Source organism: Microtus pennsylvanicus, chromosome 3 (genome assembly GCF_037038515.1).
Source record: "Microtus pennsylvanicus isolate mMicPen1 chromosome 3, mMicPen1.hap1, whole genome shotgun sequence".
Lineage (NCBI taxonomy): Eukaryota > Metazoa > Chordata > Mammalia > Rodentia > Cricetidae > Microtus > Microtus pennsylvanicus.
The window spans coordinates 48,155,527-48,182,438 of record NC_134581.1 but is presented as its reverse complement, the minus strand read 5'-3'; the positions used below and the strand labels follow the sequence as shown (position 1 = coordinate 48,182,438).

Genomic DNA, 26,912 nt, shown 5'->3' with positions numbered 1-26,912 from the left:
CGGGACACAGCGTAAACATCCGAGCTTGGTAGTGAGGCGGAGGCAGCTGCTGCGCGGGAAGAAGCGTTTGCAGCCAAGAGACTCACCCAACCCGAGGAGGTTTAAAGTCAGCCAGGATGGTGAGCAGCTCGGAGGCCGGGGCAGGGATCGGGGACCTTCACACTGCATGCGTATATACAGTCTAGAGCTCACTACCTCTGAAATATAATTCGAAGTGTGTAATCCGAGAGGTCAGTGAGAAATTTTGATTGCTTTCTAGAAGGTTCCGGGTTGTTTTCTGAGAGACCTCTAAGGCTTTTCTGCACTTCCCCCCCCCCCCCCCCTTCTCACCGAGATAGCTATAACTTTAAATCTGCTTTTTGGGGGAGCGGCTCTCTGGTGGCAAAGCTGCAGTTGGAGACCTTCGCTCTCATTGGTACTGTTGAGTTTTGAGTTAAATTACTTCAACTTTTCCCGCTTCCCCTACAAAACAGGGAATGTTATTAGTACCCATTTAATCAGTACGTCATCATTTTACCCTATCACATCTGAACTTTCATCTGGAATACTATGAATTCAGGAAGGGGGCCAAAGACCCTTCAGCCTGTTGCCTATTTTCACATCGTTTGTTATAGGGATTTTCAGCAGTATCTTTTGGAAAAATGGATCGTGGAATATTGAATTATGTGTATTTCCCTCGCCCCGCATCGTAGGCCTCCAGAAGAACTTTGAGCTTTAGTGAAAGACACCAGAAGTTAGTGGATGAAAACTTCCGCAAATCGTTGCATATCCAAACCTTGAATAAGTTAGAGAGGCAAACCAGGAACCAGATCGTGCAAAATGAAAACGACGAGAGGGTCCAACGGAAGAGATTCCTCAGGGTGCTGCAGAATGAGCAGTTTGAGCTAGACATGGAAGAAGCCATCCAAAAAGTAAGTTTCAGTGTTCGTTGTTAGTTTTCTTCACATGGAAAATTTGGAAGATGACTGCCAGTTCTGAAGTTGAGGAAACAGAGGAAGCTGGGAAGTGACCGAATCCTTCCGAGTACGGGTTGATTTAGCTGAAGAACTTGGGGGTCGGTTCGTCCCTTTTTATGCTTTATCTATAAAATCTGATATGGTACGCCCTTCCTAGGATCGCTTTAATAATAAGCAAATGTGAAACCTTTGGAACAGTCTGTGATAAGAATAAGCATTCTTGATATTAAGCATAAACGAAGTCCACAATTGCTAACGTCACAGGTTTTTATGTGAGTACAACTGTGTTGCCTTCTATATGTTTCTAATAAAAAATCTTTAAGGATTTCTTTTTAAAAATTCCCAACACTAAGTGATGGAGGAAGGTCATTGGTTAAGTATTACTACAATTAAGCATGGACATTATTAAGCAGTGGGGGATGAACGTGTATGAGATAAACATATACTCACATTTTTAATTTTTGAAGAATTCAGGCACCATATGCATGTGTTTACGTTCTGATGTACTGGCTAAATCAATCATGGGCATTTCTAAATATTTTTAGGAGATTGTAGTAGAGGAAACAGACGGGAAATGGTAGGTGATTTCTCATAAGCGCGAACAGAGTGTCCTCGTCTTTTGCTAAATTTTGCGCACCAGCGCACTGTGTGTCCAGTGTTTTGAGGGTGGGTCAGGACATAGCAAGAGGGCCTAAGGGTGCTGGCTTCCTTCCGGCCCAAGTCCCAGCGACTTAGACCCGGTCCTTCAGCTTTGAGCGGGCAGACCCTGGACATTCCATCTTTTCTGTAAGGAAAACCCCCCACAGCCCACTCTGCCTAGCAACCGCCGGTGTGCACCTGCCGAAGCAGGGATGTTTTCTTTCTCATCTGTCATAGCGTTGTCCTCTCACCCTTTAGACAAATTCCAGTACTGTGTCAAATTCTGCCTTTAGGGTTGGCTTCTCATCAGAACCAGGTCAGGTTCATGCAGCGGTTATAGTTTTGATACCTAGGCTCTGTTAGTACAGACAGCTCTTCCTCCATCCTTCGGTGGCTTCATGTTTCTAACCTAGTGGAGACATGAGGCCTGTTGACTGTACATTTTAGATCTGTCTCTGCTTCCTTTGGTGTGTGCCTTCATCTTTTCTGTGTTCTGTAAAGAAAGGTCTCCAGGAAGACTTAGGACGCTGTGGAGAAAATAGTTACTTTTTCATGAATTTGTTTCTGCACACATTGTGGTTATTTTAGAGTTTTCTTCTCTTGATTTTTTTTGGTTTTTCTTTAAAAATATGCTGGAGAGATGGCTCATCAGTTAAGAGCACTTGTTACTGCTACAGAGTGCCCAGGTTCGATTCTCAGCACCCATGTGACAGTTCATAACTGCCTATATCTCCCATTCCAGGGATACAGCACCCTTTTCTGGTCTCTGTGGGCACCAGGTACACACATGGTGCATATACACACATGCAGGCATAACACTGATTTGCATGAAAAGAAGTCTTTTCTAAAAACTCATGTTCATATCTTTATGACGTCGGGAGTCTTTGTACATGTTTAATCACAGTTAGTGTTTCCCCCCCCCCCCCCGGCATTATTTGGGATTGAACCTAGGACCTTGTGTTATGCAAGGCAAGTACTCTGTCACTGAGCTACAGCCCAGCCTCTGTTATTCACTTTAAGGAAATATTTAAATTTTTCTTTCTCTCTCCCTCTCTCTTCATTTCTCTCTCCCTCTCCTCCTATCTCTCTTTCTCTCCCTTTATTTCTCTCTCCCTCTCCTCCTATCTCTCTCTCCCTTTCTCCCTCCCTCTCTCTCCTTCCCTCTCTCTCCCCCTCTGTCTTCTCTCTCTGTGTAAAGGAGGAGGGGAAGAGTGAACAAGTGTGCTGAGGTGTGTATCTTGAGGTCAGAAGACCATTTACAGGAATCACGTCTCCTATCCTGTGGGTCCTGGGGATTGAACTTACAGGCCTTAGTCTTGGCCGCAAGCCCCTATCCACTGAGCCATCTTCCTAGCCTCTTGTATCTTTGGATCCTTAGAGTATCCTGTCCTTGGATAGATGGTGCTCTTTTATGTTGCTTCTGTGTTCTTTTGACAAAACACATTTGATCTTTGATATCTTTCTTGCTTTCTGACAGAAAACAAATAGCTTACAATGGTTGATTTTATTTATTGGTTGACTGGACCCTCAGCCGACCTTATTCTGGGTGTTTCTAGATAAAGTAACATTTGAATCAGTAGGTTGAGTAAGCGGTTTGCCCAACGAGAGCATCTTATCCTGTCTGTTGAAGGCTTGACTAGAGCGCAGAGGCAGTTAGTTGCCGAAAGAACTAATTCTGTCTGCTAGCCACCTTCAAGCTGAGGCATCTGCTTTGGCGCTTTTGATTTGTTTTTTGTTTTTGTTTTTTTGCCTTGGACTCTGGTTGTCACATCAGCTCTTTCTGTGTCTTAAGTTCACTGGCATTAGCTTGAACGCGAAGTACAGTATTTCATGTGCTGATTCTTCAACATAAGACTCGGAGTAAGATGCTACAGTTAGCTCTTAAGCTTGTTAACTCACCCTCCGGCTTCTGGGCTTGCTGACTCTGGAGCAGCCTGCCGGCACAGGGCTCATCTGTTAATGTCCTGTGCCGCACCTGGAATTAGCCGTTGTGCCAAGGTGGGAGTGGTCATCCTTCCCGGATTATCATTCCCTCTCGGACTATTTGGTGAACAGATGTGGGAAAAATGCATTTTATAGCTTTCTACTTTGAGGCAAGATTGGATTGATCAAAGAGTTCAAAATTGTATAGAGAATTCATAAATCTCTCTCCTGCCTTCTTATGCCAGTGTCTTACATAGAAGATGAAAAGCCGTAAAATTATCACCACTGAGAAATTAGCCTTCCTAACATTCTATTACTGAACTACAGGGTTTACTCAGATGTACAGTTTTCTTCTTCTAGTCTAAGATCACAGGTTACGGGTAGTGTCATGTCTCCTGCGTCTCTTCCAGACTGGAGAGTTCCTTGCTGACTCTGAGGAGTGCAGTTCAGACTGTGCCTTTCCATGGTGTAGTTGATTCTTGCAAAATTAGCTTGCAACAACTGGTGTTTACCACACTGAGTCACGAACACAGGCGTGCTGAATTCCCCACGAGCTCTCGGGCTGACCCAGGTGCTGGCTGGGATGCTTTCTCCCCCAGAGTCAAGGTAGAGTTTGCTTCCCTAGAGCCCAGCTGCTCCTGGTCATGGTTAGGGCTCCTGACTAGGTTGGCCTCATTCAAGACACATTCCCTTCTGATTAATCAAATCCAGCAGATTGTCAACCTAAATGCCCTTTTGATTCGTGGAATCAAGAGATAGTGTCAATTAAGTGTTTTTGTTTGGGATCCTGTCTTCCTTAAGATTTTTTTTAATTTGTGTTTTTATGCGCATTTTATTTTTTATTTTTATGGCTTGTTTTGTTTCTATTGCCAAGTGGTGTTCCTTAGTGTGGATGTACCACAGTGTGCTTGGACCCTTCACCTGGTGAGGAATTTCCAATACTGGATATTAGGAATAAATTTTCTATAAATATTTAAATACAGTTTTTTTGTCTGTTTGTTTGGTTGGTTTTTGGTTTTTCAAGGCAGGATTTCTCTGTATAATAGCCCTGGCTGTCCTGGAACTCACTCTGTAGACCAGGGTGGCCTTGAGCTCACAGAGATCCATCTGCCTGCACCTCTCTGAGTTCTGGGATTAAAAGTGTGTGCCACTACTGCCTGGCTTAAATACAGATTTAAAAAAAAATTTTTTTTAAATCTTTTTGTTTTTTATTGTATTTATTTATTTATTAATATTGTGCTATATTAAATATAGGTTTTTAAATAAACGTGTTTTCTTCTGAAACTTTCACTATTTGGTATCTGCACTGTCTTTTTTTTTTTAATGTGTCTGTGTTTTTGTTTTTTAACATATTAATTGCAACACTGCTTGGCCAATAGCTTAGGTGTCCTTTTAGCTAACTCTTATATCTTAAATTAACCTGTTCCTATTATTCTATATTTTACCACAAGGCTCATGGTTTAGCACTAAGGTTCCCTGGTGTACATCTCCCTCGGCAGGCAGATACACGGCGTCTCCCTGACTCCACCTTTTCTCCTCTATTTCTGCTTGGAATTCCCACCTTGCTCTATTCTGCCCTTCCAAAGGCCCAAAGCAGATTCTTTATGAACCAATGGCAATAAAACATATTCACAGCATACAGAAGGGAATGCCCATCCCCATGTGACCAAGGAGAGGGGAAGAGCTAGAAGGATGATAATTTCTAAAATTGGGTTAGATTACATATTCCTGTGGAGTATGCTGTGCTCTGGTCAGATCAACACACCCTTCGGAGTGGGGTAAGGATGCCAAAACAAATTAGAACACAAGATTAGAAGTTAAAATTGAATATCAGGTAACTAACAAATAATGCTTAAGTATGTACCTCGTAGTTACATATTCTTAGATACATAGTCTACTATACACTGGAAACACTTGCAAAGAAGTAATTCATCTAAATTTTGTTCTTTTAATCTGAAATTCAAATTCTAATTATCTGCCTATCTTTTTATTGGATAAGCCTGATGTGTCTGTGTATTAAATGGACATTCCAGTCTGTATGGTATGATGTCCTGGTGTAATTTTAATTTGCTTTATAAGATTTCTTATTTTTAATTGTGTAGATTACATTGTGGCTATGTTCATGGGAATGCAGGTGCCCTCAGAGACCAGAGGCATTGCATCCCTTGGATCTGGAGTGACAGGTAGTGGTGAACCACGTGCTGTGGGTGCTGGGAGCCAAACTCGGGTCCATCTCTCCAGTTCCTGATCTGCATTTCTTGATGCTAACGATGTTGAATATTGCTGATGCGTTATTTTTGTTTTATTTGTTTACTTACTTTTGAGACAGTCTCAATATGTAGCTCTGCCTTGGAACTCAGAATAAGAACCAAGCTATGCTTGGATGTCTGGTGGTTTTCTTGCCTCGGCCTCCTGATTCTAGGTTACAGGCCTGCGCTGCTATGTGCTTCCGAACTCAGGAAGAAATGAAGTCTCCATGTCTGCCTACCATTTCACAGAAAGTGTAAGAGAAGGTAGTTCAGGGAACCTCTGAGAGAGCAACCAGAGAACACGGGGATACAATAGGATAGCGTTATGTCAGTTTGACACAAGCTAGCATCGTTTAGGAAGAGGGAACCCTAGTTGAGAACGTGACCCAGACTGACCCGTGGGCAAGCTTGGTCATTTTCTTGGTTGATGGTTGCTGTGGGTGGGCCCAGCTCATGACATGGACCACTGGTGGTCCTGGATTCTGTGAGAAAGCAGACTGAGCAAGCCATGAGGTGCAAGCCACTAAGAAGCATCCTTTCTCGTCCTCTGCATCAGCTCCTGCCTCATGGTCCCTGTCCATCATGGACTATAATGTGGGACTGTAAGCTTAAATAAACCCTCTCTTTCCCGAGTTGCTTTTGGTTATGTACTTGATCCCAACATCAGAAACCCTGACTTAGACAGGCTGTGATTGCACTCATCAATGGTTTAGGGGATAAAAAAATGTGTATGTGTGTGTGTGGGGGGGGGTGACCAATGTGTGAAATAGACTAGACTTGAGAAAGACAGCTAGATACAATGCGTGGACCTTGTTTGGTTTTGATAAAGACATCTTTGAGATGGTTGGGAAATGAATGTAGGTAAGACGTTTGACCTCACTGAGAAAATACTGCTAATTTGTGGTGTGGTTATAAAAAGAACTGCTTGTCAGGTAGATCCAATGTCGCTGTTTCCCTGGTGGGCAGCAGTGGTCAAAGGTATGTTTTATTTTAAAGCTGTATTTATTTGTATGTGAATCTGTGCACTGTGTGCTTGTCTGGTGCCACGGAAACCAGAAAAGGGCGTCAGAGCCTCTGGAACAGAGGGTGTGAGCCACCGCGTGGGTGCTGGGAGCCAAACCTGGGTCCTCTGCAAGAGCAGCCAGTGCCTTTAATCTTGGAGCATCTCTCCAGCCCCCTGGAATTTGACTTAAAATATTGTAGTAGAGATAGCAAGATAATAAGAAAAATGGAATGGAATACAAGAGTAGAGAAAAAATTGTAAAACCTTGATAAATTTTGAGAAGAATGAAGATATAGGTATGTTACTATTCCTCACAATATTCTCTGGTAAGGTATTTGAAATATTATTTTTTGAAATAGTATTTATTTATTTATTTATTTATTTATTTTCGAGACAGGGTTTCTCTGTAGCTTTGGAGCCTGTCCTGGAACTAGCTCTTGTAGACCAGGCTGGCCTCAAACTTACAGGGATCTGTAAGTGCTGGGATTAAAAGCGTGCAACACCACCGCCAGGCTGAAATATTTTTTATTTTAAAATACACAGTTGACTGTTGCCATCAGGGTGGCTAGTTTGCTGTTCTGACACATGCAGCTTTGACGGGGAGAAGTCTGAGCCAGGGATGTGGGTAACTAACGCTACACTTCCTGTTCAGGCAGAAGAGAACAAGATGTTGAGGGATCGACAGCTGGAGCAGGAAGAGAGACTTGCCAACGAGCTGGCCCGCCTAAAGCACGAGAGTCTGAAGGACGAGAAGATGAGGCAGCAAGTGCGAGAGAACAGGTGGCGTGGCTTCTGCTACTTGCATTTGTAGTCCGTCCCTGCGCGCTGCCACCCTTAGCCCTGCAAGTGAGACTCTTTACTTAGATCATCACTCTTACAGCTAACGTTGTCCCTGGAAACACCGCATTAGCTTAAGATGCTCATTTAAACTGCTCTGTTTGTTACGGTGCCGACTACTGAGGCCAGGGCCTTGCATGTGCTAGACACGTGCTCACTGAATCACGGCTTCAGCCACAGAAAGAGATGAGAGAGTCAGCTGTGGCAGTAGAAGGGAGTGTTAGTGTTGACAGGGAAATCTGAGTATTAGTTCCTTTGGTCTTTTTCTTTAAGGATGAATGTTAAAATGATTTCTAAGTATAGAAGTCCTGACTTATGGAATCTAGAATACTTGGCTTTTGTTGTTGTTTTGTTTGAGATGGGGTCTCACTGTTTTGCCCTGGATGGCTTGGAACTCCCTGCGTAGAGCAGGCTAGCCTCAGACAGAGTTCCACCTGCTTTTGCTTCCCCAGTTCTGGGTTCTAGGGCATGTACCACACTCCTCGTCCTATAATGCATTTCTTAATGCTGCTTAGCATTGAATTACTTAAGCCAGCCATGTCTTACTGTTACTCCAGATTTAGGAGATACAGTTTCCAGAGAATTGCTAAGATTTTACTAAGACAACCAAAGATAGAGACTACCCTAGGATAGAATAAAATGTAGTAGCCTGGTAGTTTAGTACTAACCTGCTGCCTAGCTTGAAGGCCTGGGTTTGATTTCAGATCCTTAGGGTAGAAGGAAAGGACCCCCACAAATTAAAATAAATAAATACATGTAAAGGAAGATTAAGTTAGGAAAGAGTAATCCATTAAATCTAATGAGTTAACTGTGAACCTCAAATACCAGTTGTACAGTCTAAGTAAATAAGAATTCGCCAGATTTTCTGTGAAGCTGAATTCTTTTATTGTTCTCAAGTTTAAAGCTGCATTTTCCCCACAGTATTGAACTCAGAGAATTGGAACAGAAATTGAAAGCCGCTTACATGAATAAGGAGAGAGCTGCCCAGATTGCCGAGAGGGACGCCATCAAATACGAGCAAATGGTAAAGCTGCTTCGGGTCTGTGCTCAGCCCAGTTCCAAGAAACGGCCTCTGCAAAGAACCCGCTCAGCCAGGTCCCCCCACAGAAACGTTCAGACCCTGAGTGATTTCCACCGAGCTGTCAGGCCCAGGTGACCCCCACATTCACTGTTCTTGAACTTGCTGTGACAAGCTAACATGGCACAACTGTCTGTATCCTGGCATGTGGCTGCTGTGCTCTCCACAGTTGTATGTTTGAGTGTTACTGCGTGGTGGGTCTGTGCAGAAGCTTTCCCGCTGTAGAAGCCCCCGCCCCCTTCTCCAGGCTCCTGTTTCCATCTCCCGTTTTAACTCTTGTTATCTAAAGTAACCCTTTTTCCTGGTTTTCTGTTTTCATCATTGTCTAATTCTTGAAGGCAAGGTTGCTCCCAGGAGAGCAAGGTCCAGGGGATCCTCCAGCGGCCCTGGTGTGAAAATAAGGTTTGCTGAGTTAGCAATCAAAATGTAGGTGCATGGCATCACCCAGACAGTTACATATAAAAGTGTATGTTTATACATGTGGACTGTGCATACCAGCCAACATGTTTATACACATAGGATTATAATGTAATAACTGTTTAAACCAGTGTGGCTCAGCATGAGAACTCCTAAGAATGGTCACAGGCTACTCTAGAAGATTATAGAACAGTGGTTCTCAACCTTCCTAATGTTGTGACCCTTAATTTAAAATTATTTCATTGCTAAGATTCATAACTCTAATGTAGGTATCTCATATGCAGGTGTCTGATGTGCGACCCTGTGAAGGGTCACACAGACAAAGGGTAGTTTAGTCATTACTCCAGTAGGTTTAAACATACTAGTTGAGTGGTTTGGAAATGCTAAAGAAAAGCAAGGGCTTTACCTTCCTGAGAGGCTCGTCTGTAACTCAGTGGAGTGGCGCTGTGTGGACGAGAGAGTGAGAGTCACAGTGACATTGGGACCTTTTAGTTGAAATCACCACACTGAGCCTTAATACATAGAAGGCTGTATGGCAGGAAAGAGCTTCAGCTGGGGGAGCTTGAGAGTTGTTCAGAGCCCTCAAATGGCAGGTGGGCAGGAGGGGTCCTCGGCAGCCTCTGGAAAACAGCAGCCTTAGAAACGGACACCGCATGCTCAGCTTACAGACGAAGCCGTAGTTTGGCGGCTTTAGTAGTTAGTTACTGATAAAATACTTTGAATTTTACGTTTTATTTTCTGAATGTGGACTTTATTACCCTCGCCAGGTGTTGCCCTAAGCTTCTGGAAAGATTAAGAATACTCCTTTAGGGCCTGACTCGTCAGTCACAGCCTCCAGGTCGCAAAGACTTACTCTTGCTTTTAACCTAATAGATCAAAAATATTTGCATAGCAGGCTTTCCCATGCGCAGCTGTCTGATTATAGTGCTGTGATCAGCCGTGTTCACTGCGGGAAGCGGAAGGATCAGTTCTGTTTTCATGCTAGAAACGTGATGCCGAGATAGGCAGGACCATGCTGGAGGAGCACGAGCGGCTCCTGAAGGAAGAGAGCGCCAAGCAAGACCGGCGGAACAGGGAGAAGGCGCAGTACCACCTGGACCTGGATAAGCAGCTCAAGGAGCAGGAGCGGAGGAAGGAGGAGGCCTACGAGCAGCTGCTGAAAGAGAAACTCATGATTGATGAAATAGTCAGGAAGATCTACGAGGAGGACCAGTTGTAAGTACACCCCAAAGGTGCCTGGCCCAGTGTGAGTCCTCGGCCAGCACGGGCTGTTCTGTGTGTTGGATGGCTCTTCCTCATCTTTGTCAGCATGAATATTAATAGATGATCTGAAAATAATAGGTGTGTAAGGGGTAAATGACGTAAACCTTTGTTCTTCTTAGATGTGTACGTCTTCTTTGTCAGCACGCGTGTGTTCTGATGGCACACAGCTTATGTGCAGAGTGTGTCAGCACGCGTGTGTTCTGATGGCACACAGCTTATGTGCAGAGTGTGTCAGCACGCGTGTGTTCTGATGGCACACAGCTTATGTGCAGAGTGTGTCAGCACGCGTGTGTTCTGATGGCACACAGCTAGTGTGCAGAGTGTGTCAGCACGCGTGTGTTCTGATGGCACACAGCTTATGTGCAGAGTGTGTCAGCACGCGTGTGTTCTGATGGCACACAGCTAGTGTGCAGAGTGTGTCAGCACGCGTGTGTTCTGATGGCACACAGCTAGTGTGCAGAGTGCTGCATGGCTCTGCGGGCAGTGTCACCCTTCTGAAATGGGGTGCTTTAAATGTCACCACTAGAAGAGAGGCCCGGTAGTTCATGGAAAGTCCACCCTTGATACCCAGAAAGTGTGCTGCATTAGTGACTCCAAAGCAGTCTATTTTTTTTGTTGTTGTTGTTATTTTATTTCTGTAACTATAAAACCGTCCCCCCGATTGCTTTTTAGAGAAAGGCAGCAAAAATTAGAGAAACTGACCACAACTAAGAAGTACATTGACGAGTTCCAGCGGGAACAAGCCCTCTGGAGACAGAAGAAGCGTGAGGAGATGGAGGAGGAGAACAGGAAAATTATAGAGTTTGCCAGCATACAGCAGCAGAGAGAAGGCGAGCGGATGGCCAGAGTTCAAGAGACTGAGGAAAAGAGGGCCCAGCGCCAGAATCTGGTATGGAAATGACTGCTTTTTAAAGAGCCCTGAGCCCCTGAATCCGTCGCCCAGTTCATGTCTTCTGACCGTGTCTTCCTACCAGCTGATCCAGAAACTGGAGGAAATGCTGCGGCAGCGCGAGGACCTGGAGCAGGTGCGGCAAGAGCTGTACCAGGAGGAGCAGGCCGAGATCCTGAAGCAGAAACTGAAGGTGAGTCTCAGGGCCAGGGGAGTGACTGGAGAGAGGAGTCTGAGATGAAATTGTAGGAGGATAGCGTGGTCAAACGCAGCCACGTTAGTGACTGCATTGTTGGTAGGCAGCGTAGATACTGCAGTCAAAAGACTAAGATCTCAAGCTTGGTAAAAGCAGAGCATGCTGAAGAACACGATGCGGCTGTGTTGTTCACAGTCCACACAGCTTACCTGAGCGCACATGGAAGGAAGTTCAGGGCAGTATGGGGGAAGACTCAGTCCTGGTGAATGCTAGCAGGCTGGAGTGTATGTGTTAATATGAGACAGAGTTAACGTCGGGGCAGGGATGTTTTTAATAAAAATAAATCTATCCAGGTAGATAATCCTAAGACACATGAATTTTAACAGCCCAACTTCATGATACACGAGACAAAACTGACGGGGGGGAGGGGAGGAGAAATAGCTCAACCAGAGTAGGAGGCTCAGCAGTCCTTTGTCATTGGCATGCTCGAGTCCTCAGCAGCAGAGCTCACTGCCTAATGGGAGCGTGATCCGGCTGGGCCAGCCCACGCTAGAGAAGACTCCACCCAACAAACCTCTGTGCACTCACAAGATCTTGTCATATCCAATCTGTTTTCTCTCTACAGTGAGAATCAGTAATGAGAATGACTGTCTAGTCCTAAAGTATACAGTAATGAAGCCATGTGTTTGTAGAAAAGCAATGAGCAAAGGAAAGATACTTCCCACTGAATGATAATAATTTTTAAAGATGTAGCAAAACACGTGGGACACAGCAGAGGTTAGTGGAAAGTATTATCTTTAAGTACAGTCTTGGAAAGCGATAGGTACAAATCAATGATCTTGTGTTTATACACACGAGTTTATACACAGATGTTCAGAGCAGGACTTCTGATCGCTAACACACGAAGGTAGCCTGCATGTCCATCATCTGATGTGCATAACCACGGTGCTGTCTGAGCCTTCGGCTGTGTCAGAGAGTGCTCAAGAATGCTCTGAATGGATGATGTGAGTGGAGCCTCGTGAGCTCAGCTGCTGTCCGGGGCAGCATTCTCGGAAGTTCATCACGTTGGTGCCGTTCAGGGACAGCTGCGGGGCACATTTGTAAGAGCTTAGAGTGATCATGCTGGCACTTCTCCACTGTGGGGACGAGTTGTCACCATCCCTCACCAAGTGGACATTTACTTCCTGCCAGGGAAGGTCCTGAGAGGACGTCCTCCATGCCCACGGGTGACCATCTTCCCTAGCTGCCCTGTGTTGGCTTTTCTTCTTTCCTGCTACACTCTGTTTCTCACCGCTGTTTCCTGGGACTGTCTCCATAAAACAGTATACAGTTTCTACACACGCGTCCTTGTTTAGTGCTGTGATTCTGGCAGAGAACCTAAAGTTTCTGGGGTCAGAGTGACTGCAGCAAATGATTTTTTTCCCTGGTTTTCTCTTTGTAGCCCTGGAACTTGCTTGTAGACCATGCTGGCCTTAAAACTCAGAGATCCACCTGCCTATGCCTCCCAGGTGCTGAGATTAAAGGTGTGTGCCACCACCGCCCAGTTATGTACAACAAATGATTCAAAGGTTTTCAAGTCCATGTAACAAGGTTTAGCAGGAAGTGTGGCAACTCATACTGATAACTAGTACAGTCCTTATTACAGACCTAGCAGAGGGTGTGTGGACATTTTCACAGTACAGCAGTACTTTGGCCAAACACCTCCCTCTTTTTTTCTTTCAAGATGTCTTCACTGTTGAATTAAATAAAATTTTGCATAGGTGTTAGAGTCCCAGGACTGCCAATATCATGTGTGTGTGTGTTAGATCTAGTACTAGATGGAGCACATTACTGTGTGTAACGGGATGTGATAAACTCAAGACACATTCCAGACTCAATATCACAAACTCCACTGTCTTCTCTGAGCCTTTGATGTCTGTGCAGTATGTGGCAAGTAAGTGAAAACATTGAGTATCAACATCGTGTGCCCAGAGCCCAGAGAAGAAAGTGTGTCTTTGGGGGGTGGTGTTGTGATTTTCAGAAGGGAGTGGGAAGGCACATGTTACATGGAGTGCAGTGGCGGGTGCAGGCGGTAAGGGTTTGAACATACGGATGTTAGGTGACTAGGGTTTGTGCTGGGATTGGGCAAAAAGGATCAGGTTAGAAAAGATGAGTTAAAATTTGTGCCAGTTCTAGTTGAATAGACAGATGATAGAACATATATATAAGTAAAAATAACATGACATTTTATTCAGATAGACTTAAGTGGGACAGAGCGTTGTCATGAAAAGGCTTAGTTCTGTTTATATGATGCCATAGTGTAATGTGTATCAAACCCAAATCTGCCCTTCTCATTTATCTTGTTTCCCGAGACAAGTTCACCAGCCCAGGCTGGCTTCAAGGCCCTGATCCTCCTGCTTCGGCCCCCCGTGTGCTGAGATTGCCCTGTCCTGAATGTGCAAGGAAATGCTTAACTCTCGCTCCATCTTGTGCAGGAAGAAGCAGAGCAGAAACTGCGGAAGCAGAGGGAGATGAAGCAAGACTTTGAAGACCAAATGGCCCTGAAGGAAATAATACTACAGGCTGCAAAAGAGGAGGAGGAGACCTTCAGAAAAGCCATGCTGGCTAAGTTCGCTGAAGACAACCGGATAGAGCTCATGAATGCCCAGAAACAACGGATGAAGCAGCTGGAGCACAAGCGGGCCGTGGAGAAACTCATCGAGGAGCGGCGCAGCCAGTTCCTTGCAGACAAAGTAAGGAGAGCATTGGGTTCTTCGGTCCTCACTGAACAGCAACCAGCTCTTCTGTTCATCAGTAAACGTTTGCTGAGCGCCTCTGTGTGTGTGAGGAGCAGATGACAACTGCACGCTTGGTTCTGTCCTTCAGTTTGAGGCAGGGTCTCTGGAGTTCTGCTGCAGATGTCCTGGAGGCCAGACAGCCCGCAGCTTCCGGGGATTCTCTTATTGCTGTCTCCACATACATGCTTTCACCTGCGTACTGGGGATGTGAGCTCAGGTCCTCATGTTTGTGTGGCAAGCACTTTATCCACTGAGCCATTTAGGTGTCATACTATGTTAATATTTGTTTATTAATCATATGATCCATAAGTTTACCGAGCGATCATTTATTAAGGCATCTAGAAACTGGTTGTGAGGCTTTTATGAGGCAACATCTGTGTCATGTGAATTTACAGTCTTGGTTGAGAAAAACATAAATTATATTTCATGTGTGATGATAATGGCATGGAGGTATTGGTATAGCAGAGAGGAATTCCACATTATGATACCTTTGTATATTAAGATGAATTCCCATCCCCGCAAGAAGTCACTGAAGCATTAGGAAAGCTGCATGCTAAGGTTGGCGTGTGGAAGGTGACTCAAGTGGCAGCAATAAGGGAAGGTGTGAAATGGGTGATGCTGAGCTGGGGAACGCAGTGGGCAGTGCTGGACCTCAGGGAGAAGAGGTCGAGCGTGCAGACAGAGGCCGGACATGCAGCACTGACGATGGGGGAAGGTAAGCCTGGAGGGGTCGTACAGATCACAAAGATAGTCACCTCCCTCCTCAGTGAGAAGACCGTGCCCTAGAGATTATGTACAGGGAAAAGTAGATTTTGAAGGAGTAGGTGTTTGTTCACATTGATTTTTGTGGCCTAAAGAGGTGAATTGTTAGAAACATAGTTTAGGAATTGAACAGGGAACCAGACTGTAACTTTGACATTCCGACTTAAATATTTATGTTCCATTGGCAAAGCGGAAAGAATACTCGAATGTGTGTGTGACTGAGCGGGTGTTTGAAGCACCTGGCATAGCCGTGTGTAAGGGCTTTAAAAAATGGCGCCTCCGAGTGTGGCAAGTGCAGCTTCCTAGGCATACAGAAGGTGCGGTGTGCAGCAGACGTGCACTGGAAACAGCTGCAGTGGGAGGCCACAGAGAGAGTTTGAATATTCTTTTCTTAAAAAAAGAAAATGAAACTGCATATGATATTTTCCCCCTTGCATATAGGGAAGAGGAAGGAAGGAATCAAAATAATCCAAACATCCCAAGTATGTCAAACTCAAGGAACACGTGTGCAGTTACATTTTAGAGGGAAGCTTAGGCTGTTTTTGTTTGTTTGAGAAGTGCTTACCTGGAAGTAAGTAGCACAAAGAGATTTATGTGAGTCGGTGTAATAGCAAGAAAGCATCAGGGGGCTTAGGATCGAGTCTTGGAGAACATTGTAGTTTTAAGATGAGGAGGAAGGAAAGACCAAAACATGTTCAAAAAGCTAAAAGACTGTAAATGGTATAATCACAGAAAACCAGAAGCCAGCAGCGTCTACTGCTCCCTGAAATTTCTGCTTGGTCTCCTTGTAACTGGTCAGTCTGCCAGTCAGTGGCTTTTATAATTGTCATGTCCTTTTCACACTTAAGCCTCAGTGGGCTCTTAGTCAGATAAAAGCCTCCATTGCTCAGACTGGGTGTAAGTCAGTCTCGGCCCAAATCTAGCCATTAGGGGAGATAATGATCTATAAAGTGCAGTTTGCCTGACACATGCTAAATATTTATAAATGTTGAGTTAATGAAGGCAATAACTGTGAGCTCAGTAATTAAGAAGGCAGAAGAGGAAGACGCTTTGGAATGCCTGTAAGGCCTTGAATTCTCCCGTGTAAAAGGGTAGAACCAGTGATGGGATTGGCCTATCCAGGGTTACAGAGCTGAGAACACTCATAGGTAGGACCAGTGATGGGATTGGCCTATCCAGGGTTACAGAGTGAGAACACTCATAGGTAGGACCAGTGATGGATTGGCCTATCCAGGGTTACAGAGTGAGAACACTCATAGGTAGGACCAGTGATGGATTGGCCTATCCAGGGTTACAGAGTGAGAACACTCATAGGTAGGACCAGTGATGGATTGGCCTATCCAGGGTTACAGAGCTGAGAACGCTCATAGGTAGGACCAGTGATGGGATTGGCCTATCCAGGGTTACAGAGCTGAGAACACTCATAGGTAGGACCAGTGATGGATTGGCCTATCCAGGGTTACAGAGCTGAGAACACTCATAGGTAGGACCAGTGATGGATTGGCCTATCCAGGGTTACAGAGCTGAGAACACTCATAGGTAGGACCAGTGATGGATTGGCCTATCCAGGGTTACAGAGCGAGAACACTCATAGGTAGGACCAGTGATGGATTGGCCTATCCAGGGTTACAGAGCTGAGAACACTCATAGGTAACCCAGCGAGACATGTACACACGGAAGCACGACAGCCACCCAGTGACACACAGACACAATTTACGCTGTAGAAATGACAACAGTTTGCAGATGTGGATGTCTTAACAGTTCATGATGCCGTATCGCCCTGAAAACACTAAAGTGCCCATTTATATTTTAGAGAGAGCCTAAGCAGGTGTCTGTCATCCTGTCTACCTCTAAGAATCTGTGTGGTTTAGACAAAATCCTAAACATTCCCCAAGGCATTTCTTACTGGCAATCATTTCAGATCTTGTCCCACATGCGCTAACTCACTGTAGAATTTGTGACACAGGGATGAACACTTAGTGTGGGGAGCACGATACAAGAAGGGAAACCCAAGTTAGAGAGGCTACCTCATCTGATAAAAATGCCGGAAGCGGAGCTGGGCTTTGACTCAGTGGTAGCGTTCTTAGGTAGCCTGTGTGGAACCCCAAATTCCGTTCCCACCGCTGCAGACCTTGTTCAGTGGTCTTATTTGGGTAAAGTTCCGTGTGTCCCTAAGGACCTTAAGACTATTCAGACAGCATCACATCTGCACTGTATGGCTCAGGGCTGTCAAAGAATTCGGGATTCTCAAGGGAAGCACTAGAGTGCCTCTGCTGGCCTCTGCTGGCCTCGGCTGGCCTCTGCTGGCCTCTGCTGGCCTCCGGCCTCTGCAGTGCTCCACACCTACATGTGGAAAATGGCCTTCAGACAAGCCTGGTCTGTTTCATGCACATGTTTCATGGGGTTTTTTTTTGGTTTTTTTTTTTTTTTGGCTCATATACTGTAAACAGTTTTGGGTATTGGGTACCTGGTATATGGTGGGAACTCCATAAATATTTGCTAAATTTATTAGGGAATTGCTCTTTTGAATACATTTTTTTTTCTTGAGATTGAAAATTTTCCTAAAAATACACACTTGCCTCTTTAAAACTTCCTGTCATAAGGGCTAGGATTGTAGCTCAGTAATAGAGTGTGTGCCCAGTAGGTGCAGGGCCCAGGGTCCAAACACCAGCACTACTAAATAAAGAAACCAAAATATGTGGGTGGGACATAACTTGTTCTTGAAAGTTTAAAGAAACAGCGATGATGAAAATACAGGTACATTGTCCTTTCCTAAGCAGAAAGGAGGAGGAGTGGATTAGGGGATGAGAATGGGAGAGGGGACTATGGCCAGGATATACAATAAATAAAAAATAAAAATTAAAAATTAATCTTTTTATTAAAAAATACAGGTATGTCTATTTGTATATGTAAAAGTCATACACTATTGTCTTCTAAACTTACAATGAACCCATCAGCTTGTCATTCAGTTCTCTGCAAGAACAGTTTGATTTGTAAACTTCGTAAGAGATTAATGTATTTTGTGACAGTTAAGACACTTTTACTTCATTTCCAGAAACGCGAGCTGGAGGAATTGCAGCTACAGCAAAGACGGCAAGGCTGCATCAATGAGATTATTGAAGAAGAGAGGCTGAGACTCCTCAAGGAACATGCTGCAAAATTACTAGGCTATCTCCCCAAAGTGAGTGAGAACTTACTTTAGTGTGTGATCTTCATGACTTGTAATGACGGAGGAAACAATGGCCCGACTCTAGATGTCAGAGGGTCTAACTTCATGTGCTTTCAGGCTGAAGCCCCGTAGTCCTTTCTAAACACCTCTATAGGAAGAGTTGGTCTTAGAACATAAGTAGCTATTCGAGCCAGAGTTATTGAACTTCTTTTTTTATTTATTATTATTTACTTGCCTGCTTACTTTTTGAGACAAGGTCTAGTGCAGGCTGGCCTGGAACTCGCTCTGTAGCTGAGGATGACCTTGAACTTTTGGTCCTCCCTGCTTCTACCTCCTGAGGGCTAGGACGGTGGTAACTTTGCCAAGTTTATTTGGTGCTGGGGATCTAACCCAGAGCCTTGTACACACTGGGCAAGTGCTTTATGCAGTGAGCCACATCCCCAGTCCCTGAGCTAATATTTTTGAGGTTCTTTCTTCTCCTTGTTAAAAATGGGAAATCTAAAAACAAATTGTCCTAGAGCAGCTATATAAGGCCAAAATTGAAGACGATGATAAACATGGAAGCCTTGTCATTGGAGACACACATGCTTGACATGAGACCGTGCTGTAAACAGTGGATTTTCATGTGTATCCGAGACACATAATGACTGCTAATAACGCGCTTCCTAGTTCATATAAACACGGTGATTCATAAAGCCATAGTCCTTCAAATACACAAGTCATATTGTTTGAGGCCTTTATTGACTGCAGAATCAAGTGTGTGTTTTGTATTCAGTCCCTAACCAATGAAAGGAGAAGAAAAGTTATTAAAAGTTCCTGGACACAGGGTCTTAGAGTCTAATTAGTTAGGCAGATTTAATGCAGAATGATAGACGGATGCTAAAACCCACTATGACTGCTCTGTTTAAAAAACATACTATAAATGCTAAGAAGACTTTTGGATTTCAACATTGTAGTGAGAAAATAGTCTGTAGGGCAGACAGGACCTATTAGAGTTAAACTCAATGTCCCAAAATGAGCTTCGAACTGAGGCATGAAGAATGTAACCATGCAGTAATGTAGGCCAGGCCAGCCTTCTCACCCTGACCACCCCACCCCATACACATGACAGCCCATTTAGACAAGGGTAGAGTACAGTAGGCGCAAAGCTCCGTTCCTTCCAGGCAATGTAGGCAGTCATGGTAAGCTAGATGTTCTAGGTCTGTGCCTGTATGCGCTTTCCACTCTGAAGGTGACAAATCAGGAAATTGGGGCAGCTCAAGAATAGTCAGGATATACTTGAAGACATATTCTTTGGAAAGTACTAATATTTTTAATTAAGTTTTATTAACCTGTCGGATGGATTTCATTATCTTGGATAACTTTTTTAGCTTTGTGTCCCCGCAAGTTAGCCCTAAGAGCATTCAGTGAAATGCTCTCACATTCAAAAGTAACCAACAAAATGCTTTTTTTTTTGTAGGGAGTGTTTAAAAGAGAGGACGACGTTGACATGCTCGGTGAAGAGTTTAAGAAAGCGTATCAGAAAAGGGGGGAAGCCAGTGAAGCGAAGTGATCAGCACTGCAGGACGGATGAAGCCTGGATTTCTCAGATGCTACCACTAGATGTCAGTGTAATTGCGCTCTTCCAGTTGTGACAGTGGGTCCCCAGTGTCTGCATGTTCTAAAACATCCTCCTCTTTCTCCATTTATAAACAGTTAGACAAAAATTAAACACGTCAGTAGTTTAACTGAAGGATTAGTCACTTTATTCATTGTGCACTGTACGATGGCGTCATGTCACAGAATCCCATAGAACCACTGAGGCCAAGCAGAAGCAGTTTTTTCTTTCTCTTGCCAGTTATCTCGTCGGCGCTCCTGCTATGATTTAAAAAAAGCATTTTACATGTGTTTGCCTGCATGTATGTGTACTACATGCATGCAGTGCTCAAGAAGGCCAGAAATGGGCATCATATCCACTGGAGTTACATTGTTATGGTTGTGAGCCACTATATGGGTGTTGGAAACCAAACCTGAGTCCTCTGCAAGAGCAAGCAGCCAGTGCTCCTAACTGTCTGATTTTAGGTCTTCTAGGTATGGCCAACCTGGCATGTGGTCAGGATAAGTATGAATGTAGCCCAACACAAATAGCAACCTTAAAACATGCAAAATTTTTGTGTTTTTCTTTGTTGCACAGTTCTCAAGTGTGAACTTTAGTAGATACACAGTCATGTGAGGATAAGCGTCAGCTTTTCCTGTTTGGTGTGTCGTTGGCTGTGCGTCTGTTGTATGTTGAAGAACATGCCTTCTGTAGCCTACATTGTTGGCAGTTTTTGTTATGTTGTTCAGTCTTGTTCTGTCAACATGACATGCTTATTGATTGAACGCTGACTCATCTAGGATGAGCCCACTTCGTCATGGAGAGCGAGCTTCCTATGCACTGTTGGAGTTGCCTGCTGGGGTCAGGATGAGGATTTCTGCATCTGAGTTGATTGGGATATTGGACTGTGGGAAGTTGTTGCTTTGATTTTGTTTACTTGTCCCTTGAATTGGCGTTACATAGGTAGTTGTGAGCTGCCCTGTGGTGCTGGGAACTGAACTTGGGTCCTCTGCAGTAGCAGGAACACTTGACCACTGAGCTCCTCTCCGGGTTCCAATGGGACTTTCTGTTATCTGTTTGAGCTCCTTGACCTCCTTGCTCACCGTGGGTCTGTTAGATTTTCTGTCTCTTCACAGTTAATTCTTGGTAGGTTGTATATCTCCAGAAATTAATTTATTCTGTGTAACCCCAATTATTCATAGATAATTTAAATTTATAACACTCTTATGATCCTTTGTATATGGTACAATGGACGTGTCCCTTCTTCATCTCTAATTAGGCATTTTCTCCTTATTGGCTAAAAGTTACTTTCTTTCGACAGCCAGCTCTTTCATGTGGGTTGAGTATATGCTGTATCTGCAATTGCTTGGCATAGAAGTTGGGATATTTTGTTGTAGCTGTTGATTTTTGATTTTGGAATGTTTAAAATACACATGATGTCTTGAGAAAGGGACCTAACTCTGAGACAGTAACTCACATCCCACACATTGGCATCAAGTTCTGTTTAGCAGCACACTGCTGACCCTCATTCCTCAGCCTCCTGGACGCCAGAGTTTCAGGCACGCACCACCATGCACAGCTAGCATTAATCCTTTTATTTTAGAAATTAAAGTCTTTAATTATTAATCTTTGTGTTATTTGTGAGTGTGGGTGTGACCTGTGCTTGTTATGGTTGTATTTGGGAGTCAGGGGACAGCTTGCAGGAGTTGGTTCTCTTTCCACCAGGGATCAGGTCCCACTGAATCAAGGTGGCAGGTTTGGTGGCAGGTGCCCTTTCTACTGAACTATTCCACTGACCTTTGTTTATGTCTAATAATATATCTTATACTCGTAGCCTGGAGGTGATCTTACACATGACTTTTGGTCACGTGAAGTCAGATTTGGTATTTTACACCGATAGTGTCAAACCAGTGACAAAACAACTAGATTCTCCAGACCCAGGCGAGGGCTACATGACCGCTATTATTTTTGTAATTTATTTCTTCTTTGATCTTTCCTGTTTTTCTTGCACTGACCAGACTGGATTTGGCTTCAGTATATTACTTGGGCATTTCTGCAGTGCTAAGATGATACTTTCTTCTTCTATAGGCATTTGTTGCATTCCCATTTTGTGTAAAAAGTTTTAAATTTGCTTTATCTCTTGAGCGCACTGGTTATTTAGGGTCGTGTGGCATAATTTGCATGTGTTTGTAAAGTTTTTAAGTTCCTCTTGTTGGTCTATATTTTATACCATCGAAGTCCAGAAAGATTCAATATGTCTTCTTAAATTTGTTAAGACAGGTGGTCTGTTCTGGAGAATGTTCTATAGACTGGAGAAGGTGTGTATTATGCCGTTGGAGAGAGTGTTTTGTGTCTTTTTAGGCTCATTTATTTAGTCTAAAGTATAAATTAAGTTCACTGTGTTTCTTTGTGGCTTTTGGACACAAAGTATTGTGTATCCCAGGCTGGCCTTGAACTTGCTATTTGCCTGAGGATGATCTGTACTTCTTACCCTCTTGTGTCTGCTTCTTGCTGATGGGATCATGGGTGTGGGCCACCAAACTAGATTATGAGGTGCTGGAGATTGAACTCTGAGCTTTGTGTATCCTGGTAGACACTCTTTAACTGGGCTACAGCTAAGTTCAGTTTTTCTTTTGATTTTTCTGTCTGGTCTATTGTTGGATATGGGGTAATAGCTGTCTTCTACCATTCTAATATTGCAGTATGTCTTTCCTTTTTGCAGATGTCTATGTATTTTAGTTTTGTTGTTGGTAGATACATGCTCACCACCGTTACTGTTGATGACTTAATCCTTTTACCATTATGTAAGGTTTTCTTCCCTCTTTTTATAGCTTTTGATATAATATCTATTTTAAGTACCCATTCTCTCTTGGTTCCTTTTTTTTTTTTTGAGACAGGGTTTCTCTGAGTAGCCCTAGCTGTCCTTGAACTCACTTAGTTGACCAGGCTGGCTTCAAACTCTTGAGATCCATCTGCCTCTACCTACCGAGTGCTGGGATTAAAGGTGTGTGCTATTCTCCTGGCAGTTCCAATTTTCATAGACTATATGTTTGCCATCCCTCCACATCCAGTGTCTGTTCTGTTAAATGAGTCTTTTAGAGGCATCATGAATTTGTTTAGTCCCTCTATGGAGCAGCTGGCTGTGTGTCAACACAGGCTAGAGTCATCAGAGAGGAAGGACCCTCAGTTGAGAGAATGTCTCCTTTAGCCCCAGCTGTAGGGCAGTTTCTTAGTGATTGATGGAGGAGGGTCCAGCCCATGGTGGGTGATGCCATTCCTGGGCTGGTGGTCCTGAGTTCTATAAGAAAACAGACTGAACACGCCAATAAGCAGCCCCCCCCCCCATGGCCTCAGCTCCTGCCGCCAGGGTCCTGCCCTGTTTGAGTTCCTGCCCTGACTTCTTCAGTGATGGACTACACTGTGGAAGTGTAAGCCGAATAAACCTTTTCCCTAACTTGCTTTTTGGCCATGGTGTTTTGTCAAAGCAATAGAGACCCTGACTAATCCTACCTCTATCAGGTTCTCTAATTGGAGAACTTAATCCACTCATACAGTACCGAGAGTCACTGCTTTGCTGAATCTTTTCTTCTTACTTTCTTCACAGTTTAGAGCTTTTCTCTAATATGTTTAACCATTGCTTTTTACCCGTGGATCTTGTACAAGTTCTTGTTGTTTTATGTTGGTAACTTTGATTACAAGAAAGCAGCATATATTTCTTCTGCACTCTGTTTTGTGTGCAGTTCACAGTTACATCTTTCAAATGGTAGACCCTTGACCAGATTGTTGCCACTTTTTAAAAAAAACACTTCCACCTTATAAAGATGGGAGTGATTTTCATGGCTCCATCAGCATTAGCATGCTCTCAGTTTGACTGAACTGAACTTCATCCATGCCTACTGTCAGCATCCCCTTCTTTCAGCTGAGGTGATGAACTCACGGGCTGGTTTGAGAAAACATTACCTGTCCATCTCTGGAGGACGACTGAGCTGGGTTCACTATTCTTAGCAGGTTTTGTAGTTTTGTCATTCAGAGCTTTGAATTTATCACTCCATCCTCTTACTGCCTTCTAGGTTTCTGAGAGACACGAGCTGCCTGGTGTCCAACTCCTTTAAATGGGAACCTTTTAGGATGTGCTGTCGGTCTTTGACAGGCTGATACTATGCCGTGGGTTGGTCTTACTTGGATTAAATCATTTGAGGCCTCTGATCTTCCTGTCCTGAACATTTTATGTTCGAATTGAGAAGGTGTTGTTTCTTTCATCGCTCCCCCTTTTTCTCCTACCCCTTTATGAGCCAGCTTCTCCAGGGTTTACTTGTGAGCTGGACTCCTTCCTCCCCTGACTGTATTGCCCGTCTCTAGGGAGACAGATCCTTCTGCTGACACTTGATACTCTACTCTGCATTTTCATTTTGTTCACTGAATTTTCATTTTTAAATAAAAAGCCAAATCTCTTTTATTGAGTTTGTGTATGTCCATCACCTTGGGGTCAGTCTCAGGCACCTTGGTTTATTTGGTGATGTCTCCCCCCATTTTAATCCTCACGGCAGACATCACCACCCATGCACTGGGAAAGCAGGCACTTCCTTCAGACTTTGCAGCCTGGCTTTGGCCTAGAGTGTCCAAATGCTCTTGTCTCGATCTCAGTTCATTGCAGCCCCTGCAGCACCACAGGGTGCCTCAAGCCCAAGGTCAGCACGCTAGTTCAGTGTGGACTACACCACGGCCATCTATGCCGCCACAGCACCTGGGATGGGGTTGGCAGCTGGCGGGGTACACCGCTGAGGCCAGCCAGCATGGAGGGTCCTAAGTGCATACTCAACGCAGGGCTGCTGCAGTCGGCCAGACCAGATATGGGGTGGAAGTTCGGTCTATCTTGCAGGAACCATAGGTTCCATTTTAGCATCAGGGCAGGCATGTTTACTGGTCTAGGGCCAAGAGTCTGCTGAGTTTTACTGTCGTGGGCCCAGTGCTGGAGACCAATGAAGTTTCTTTTCTCTAGCTGTCTCTCTGTGTATCTCTGTGCTGTGCTAGAGGAAGGGTAAACTGTCCGGCCCTCGTCAACAAAGTTTTCTTTGCTGTAACCAGGAGCTGTCACTTTTACCTAGGTGTTACTCGGTGCTCTTTCCACACTGTCTCTGAACTACTGAACACAGGGTCCCACCTGCATCACTGCTGTTCGAATGCAGCAGCCTTGGGTAACAGGTAACCACCTAGCTGAGGGAGAGTATCTCTGGAGTCTTGTTCTGCCCTATGCCGCATCTAATGAGGTATAAAAAAAGAATTAAAAGTCAAAGTCTTGCTTCTTTATGGTACAACTATCAAAGAAAAAGGGAGTAAGGCCAGTAGTGTAGTCTGGCCTTGCCTTAGAATGTTCTCCCAAACACGGTTTATTTCAGCAGGCTGATCCCTGAGCTTTTTATTTCACAAACATCTCATTATTTATGAACAGCAAAGAAACACTACAATTCGATGTTGGATAAACGCTCACAAACAAGCGTCATGTTGAAGTCTCTCACTCATGAACTGCCCCACTCGAGAGCCTTCATAAACTCTTCCTCGCTGAAAGACAGCATCTTGGCAGCTTCAATGTGCATCTGTTTAAAAAAAATCCATGTCTGATTCAGAGAAAGCCACACAACAGGAAACTTGTAAGTTTGTGATAATATGCTATCACTAAACAAGCCCCATTGTTGGACACATACTCTAATTATGCAAGTATTTTTGTTTGTTTGTTTTTGTTTGGTTTGGTTTTTGAGACAGGGTTTCTCTGTGTAACAGCTCTCTGGCTGTCCTGGAACTCCGCTGGGATTAAAGGCATGCGCCACCACACCTAATGCCAAGTGGAACATTTTAAACGGGCAGTACACTCAAGACCAAGCTACTGTTAAAGGAATAATTCATTATTATTTTACCTGATCTTTGAAATAAAGTGAGAACTGTGTGAGTTGTCTTTTGTCACATTTCAAAAACGGTGCAGTGTGCTTTGGAATTACTGTTCAAAGTTTGAAGAGGGAAATAATCCACTAAAACAGGTCATTTTCCTGTATGATACTTTCTGAAGTTGGGAAGAACCACACACACATATATATATGTATATGTATATATATACACATACATACACACATATATATACCAGTGAAGCTCAGTATATTACACATGTGTGACTTTACATGTATATAGTGTATCACACGTGACTTTACATGCATATAGTATATTACATACATGTGACTTTACATGTATATAGTGTATTACACACATGTGACTTTACCTATATATAGTATATTACACACATGTGACTTTACATGTATATAGTGTATTACACACATGACTTTACATGTATACAGCGCATCTTTAGGTACAGTTTTATGTACAATATTCTAAACAAAGCAACCCTAAACTTTATAGCAGGAAAGTCTGCAGCATATCTACGTAGCTTCTGCTGTTAGACTTACCTTCTGCCTTTTCAAAATGTCAATTAATTTCAATTGTTTCTTGAACCCTATCAATAATTCTCCTTTTTGTCTTTCTAGCTTCTTGTTTTCTGATTTTAACACTTCAATTTTTTGGTGGTCCTCATTTGTAATATCCTACAAAAGAAATTTTTAGTTGAAATATAAGATTGTTCTTTATGAAATAACCACAGCTACCTTCTTAAATTTTTTTTTCAAAATTTCTTTTAAAAAATGACTTTGAATTCTAAGGAATGTAAACTTGCAGAACTTTTAGTAGCAGAATCTGAATATGGTGTGGCCCTCTGAGGTAGGAGCTTCATATTAAACTAGCTCTTGGACAGGACTTTCCAGTGTGCGGTTTACAGTGGAGTCCTGTGGGGCTGAAGACAGATCGGGACTGACAAGATACTACCGACTTCAGATGGGAAATCCAAGAAAGAGCCTCAAAGTCTGCACATGCATTTTCACTAAACCACTGGCAGACAAGTATCACATCCAGGGTGAGAGTTCCAGGAACCTGTGAAAGATTATTCTAAAGAGCTAAGCAGAGAACTCATCTACAGCAATGGCAAGGGCAGCAAACCCATAATCTCAGTAAAATAGGCCAATAGAAGTTACTAGGTCCCGGAAGATCTACACTTGCAGTAAGGAGTACGATGACAGAGGAGCTAGGATTCTACAAATACATTTGTTTAAAAGGAGAAAACAAGGGATACTAGGAAACAG

The 26,912-nt window shown here is 43.8% G+C and overlaps 2 protein-coding genes across 2 annotated transcripts in view; one reads left to right on the top strand and one right to left on the bottom strand.

Moving 5' to 3' along the window:
- Positions 1–24,598, top strand: Mns1 (meiosis specific nuclear structural 1). The gene is made up of 10 exons (XM_075965297.1): positions 1–119; positions 693–911; positions 7,423–7,550; positions 8,529–8,631; positions 10,088–10,317; positions 11,038–11,254; positions 11,340–11,447; positions 13,925–14,182; positions 18,045–18,170; positions 19,618–24,598. The coding sequence occupies exons 1-10, from the start codon at positions 117–119 to the stop codon at positions 19,708–19,710; spliced, it is 1,485 nt and encodes a 494-aa protein (XP_075821412.1). The 5' UTR covers positions 1–116; the 3' UTR covers positions 19,711–24,598.
- A 323-nt stretch (positions 24,599–24,921) lies between these two features.
- The window catches only part of Tex9 (testis expressed 9), a 35,294-nt gene continuing 33,303 nt past the window's right edge, over positions 24,922–26,912 (bottom strand). Inside the window, exons 10-11 of the mRNA XM_075965298.1 lie at positions 26,187–26,321; positions 24,922–25,328 (exon numbers count right to left, since the gene is read on the bottom strand). Coding sequence (XP_075821413.1) covers positions 25,251–25,328; positions 26,187–26,321 — 213 coding nt within the window. The 3' untranslated portion in view covers positions 24,922–25,250. The remainder of the gene's footprint in view (positions 25,329–26,186; positions 26,322–26,912) is intronic.

Coding starts and splice junctions, on each gene's coding strand:
- Mns1 (XM_075965297.1), top strand. Junction 912..7,422: donor TGGAAGAAGCCATCCAAAAA/GTAAGTTTCAGT, acceptor CTTCCTGTTCAG/GCAGAAGAGAACAAGATGTT. Junction 10,318..11,037: donor ATCTACGAGGAGGACCAGTT/GTAAGTACACCC, acceptor ATTGCTTTTTAG/AGAAAGGCAGCAAAAATTAG.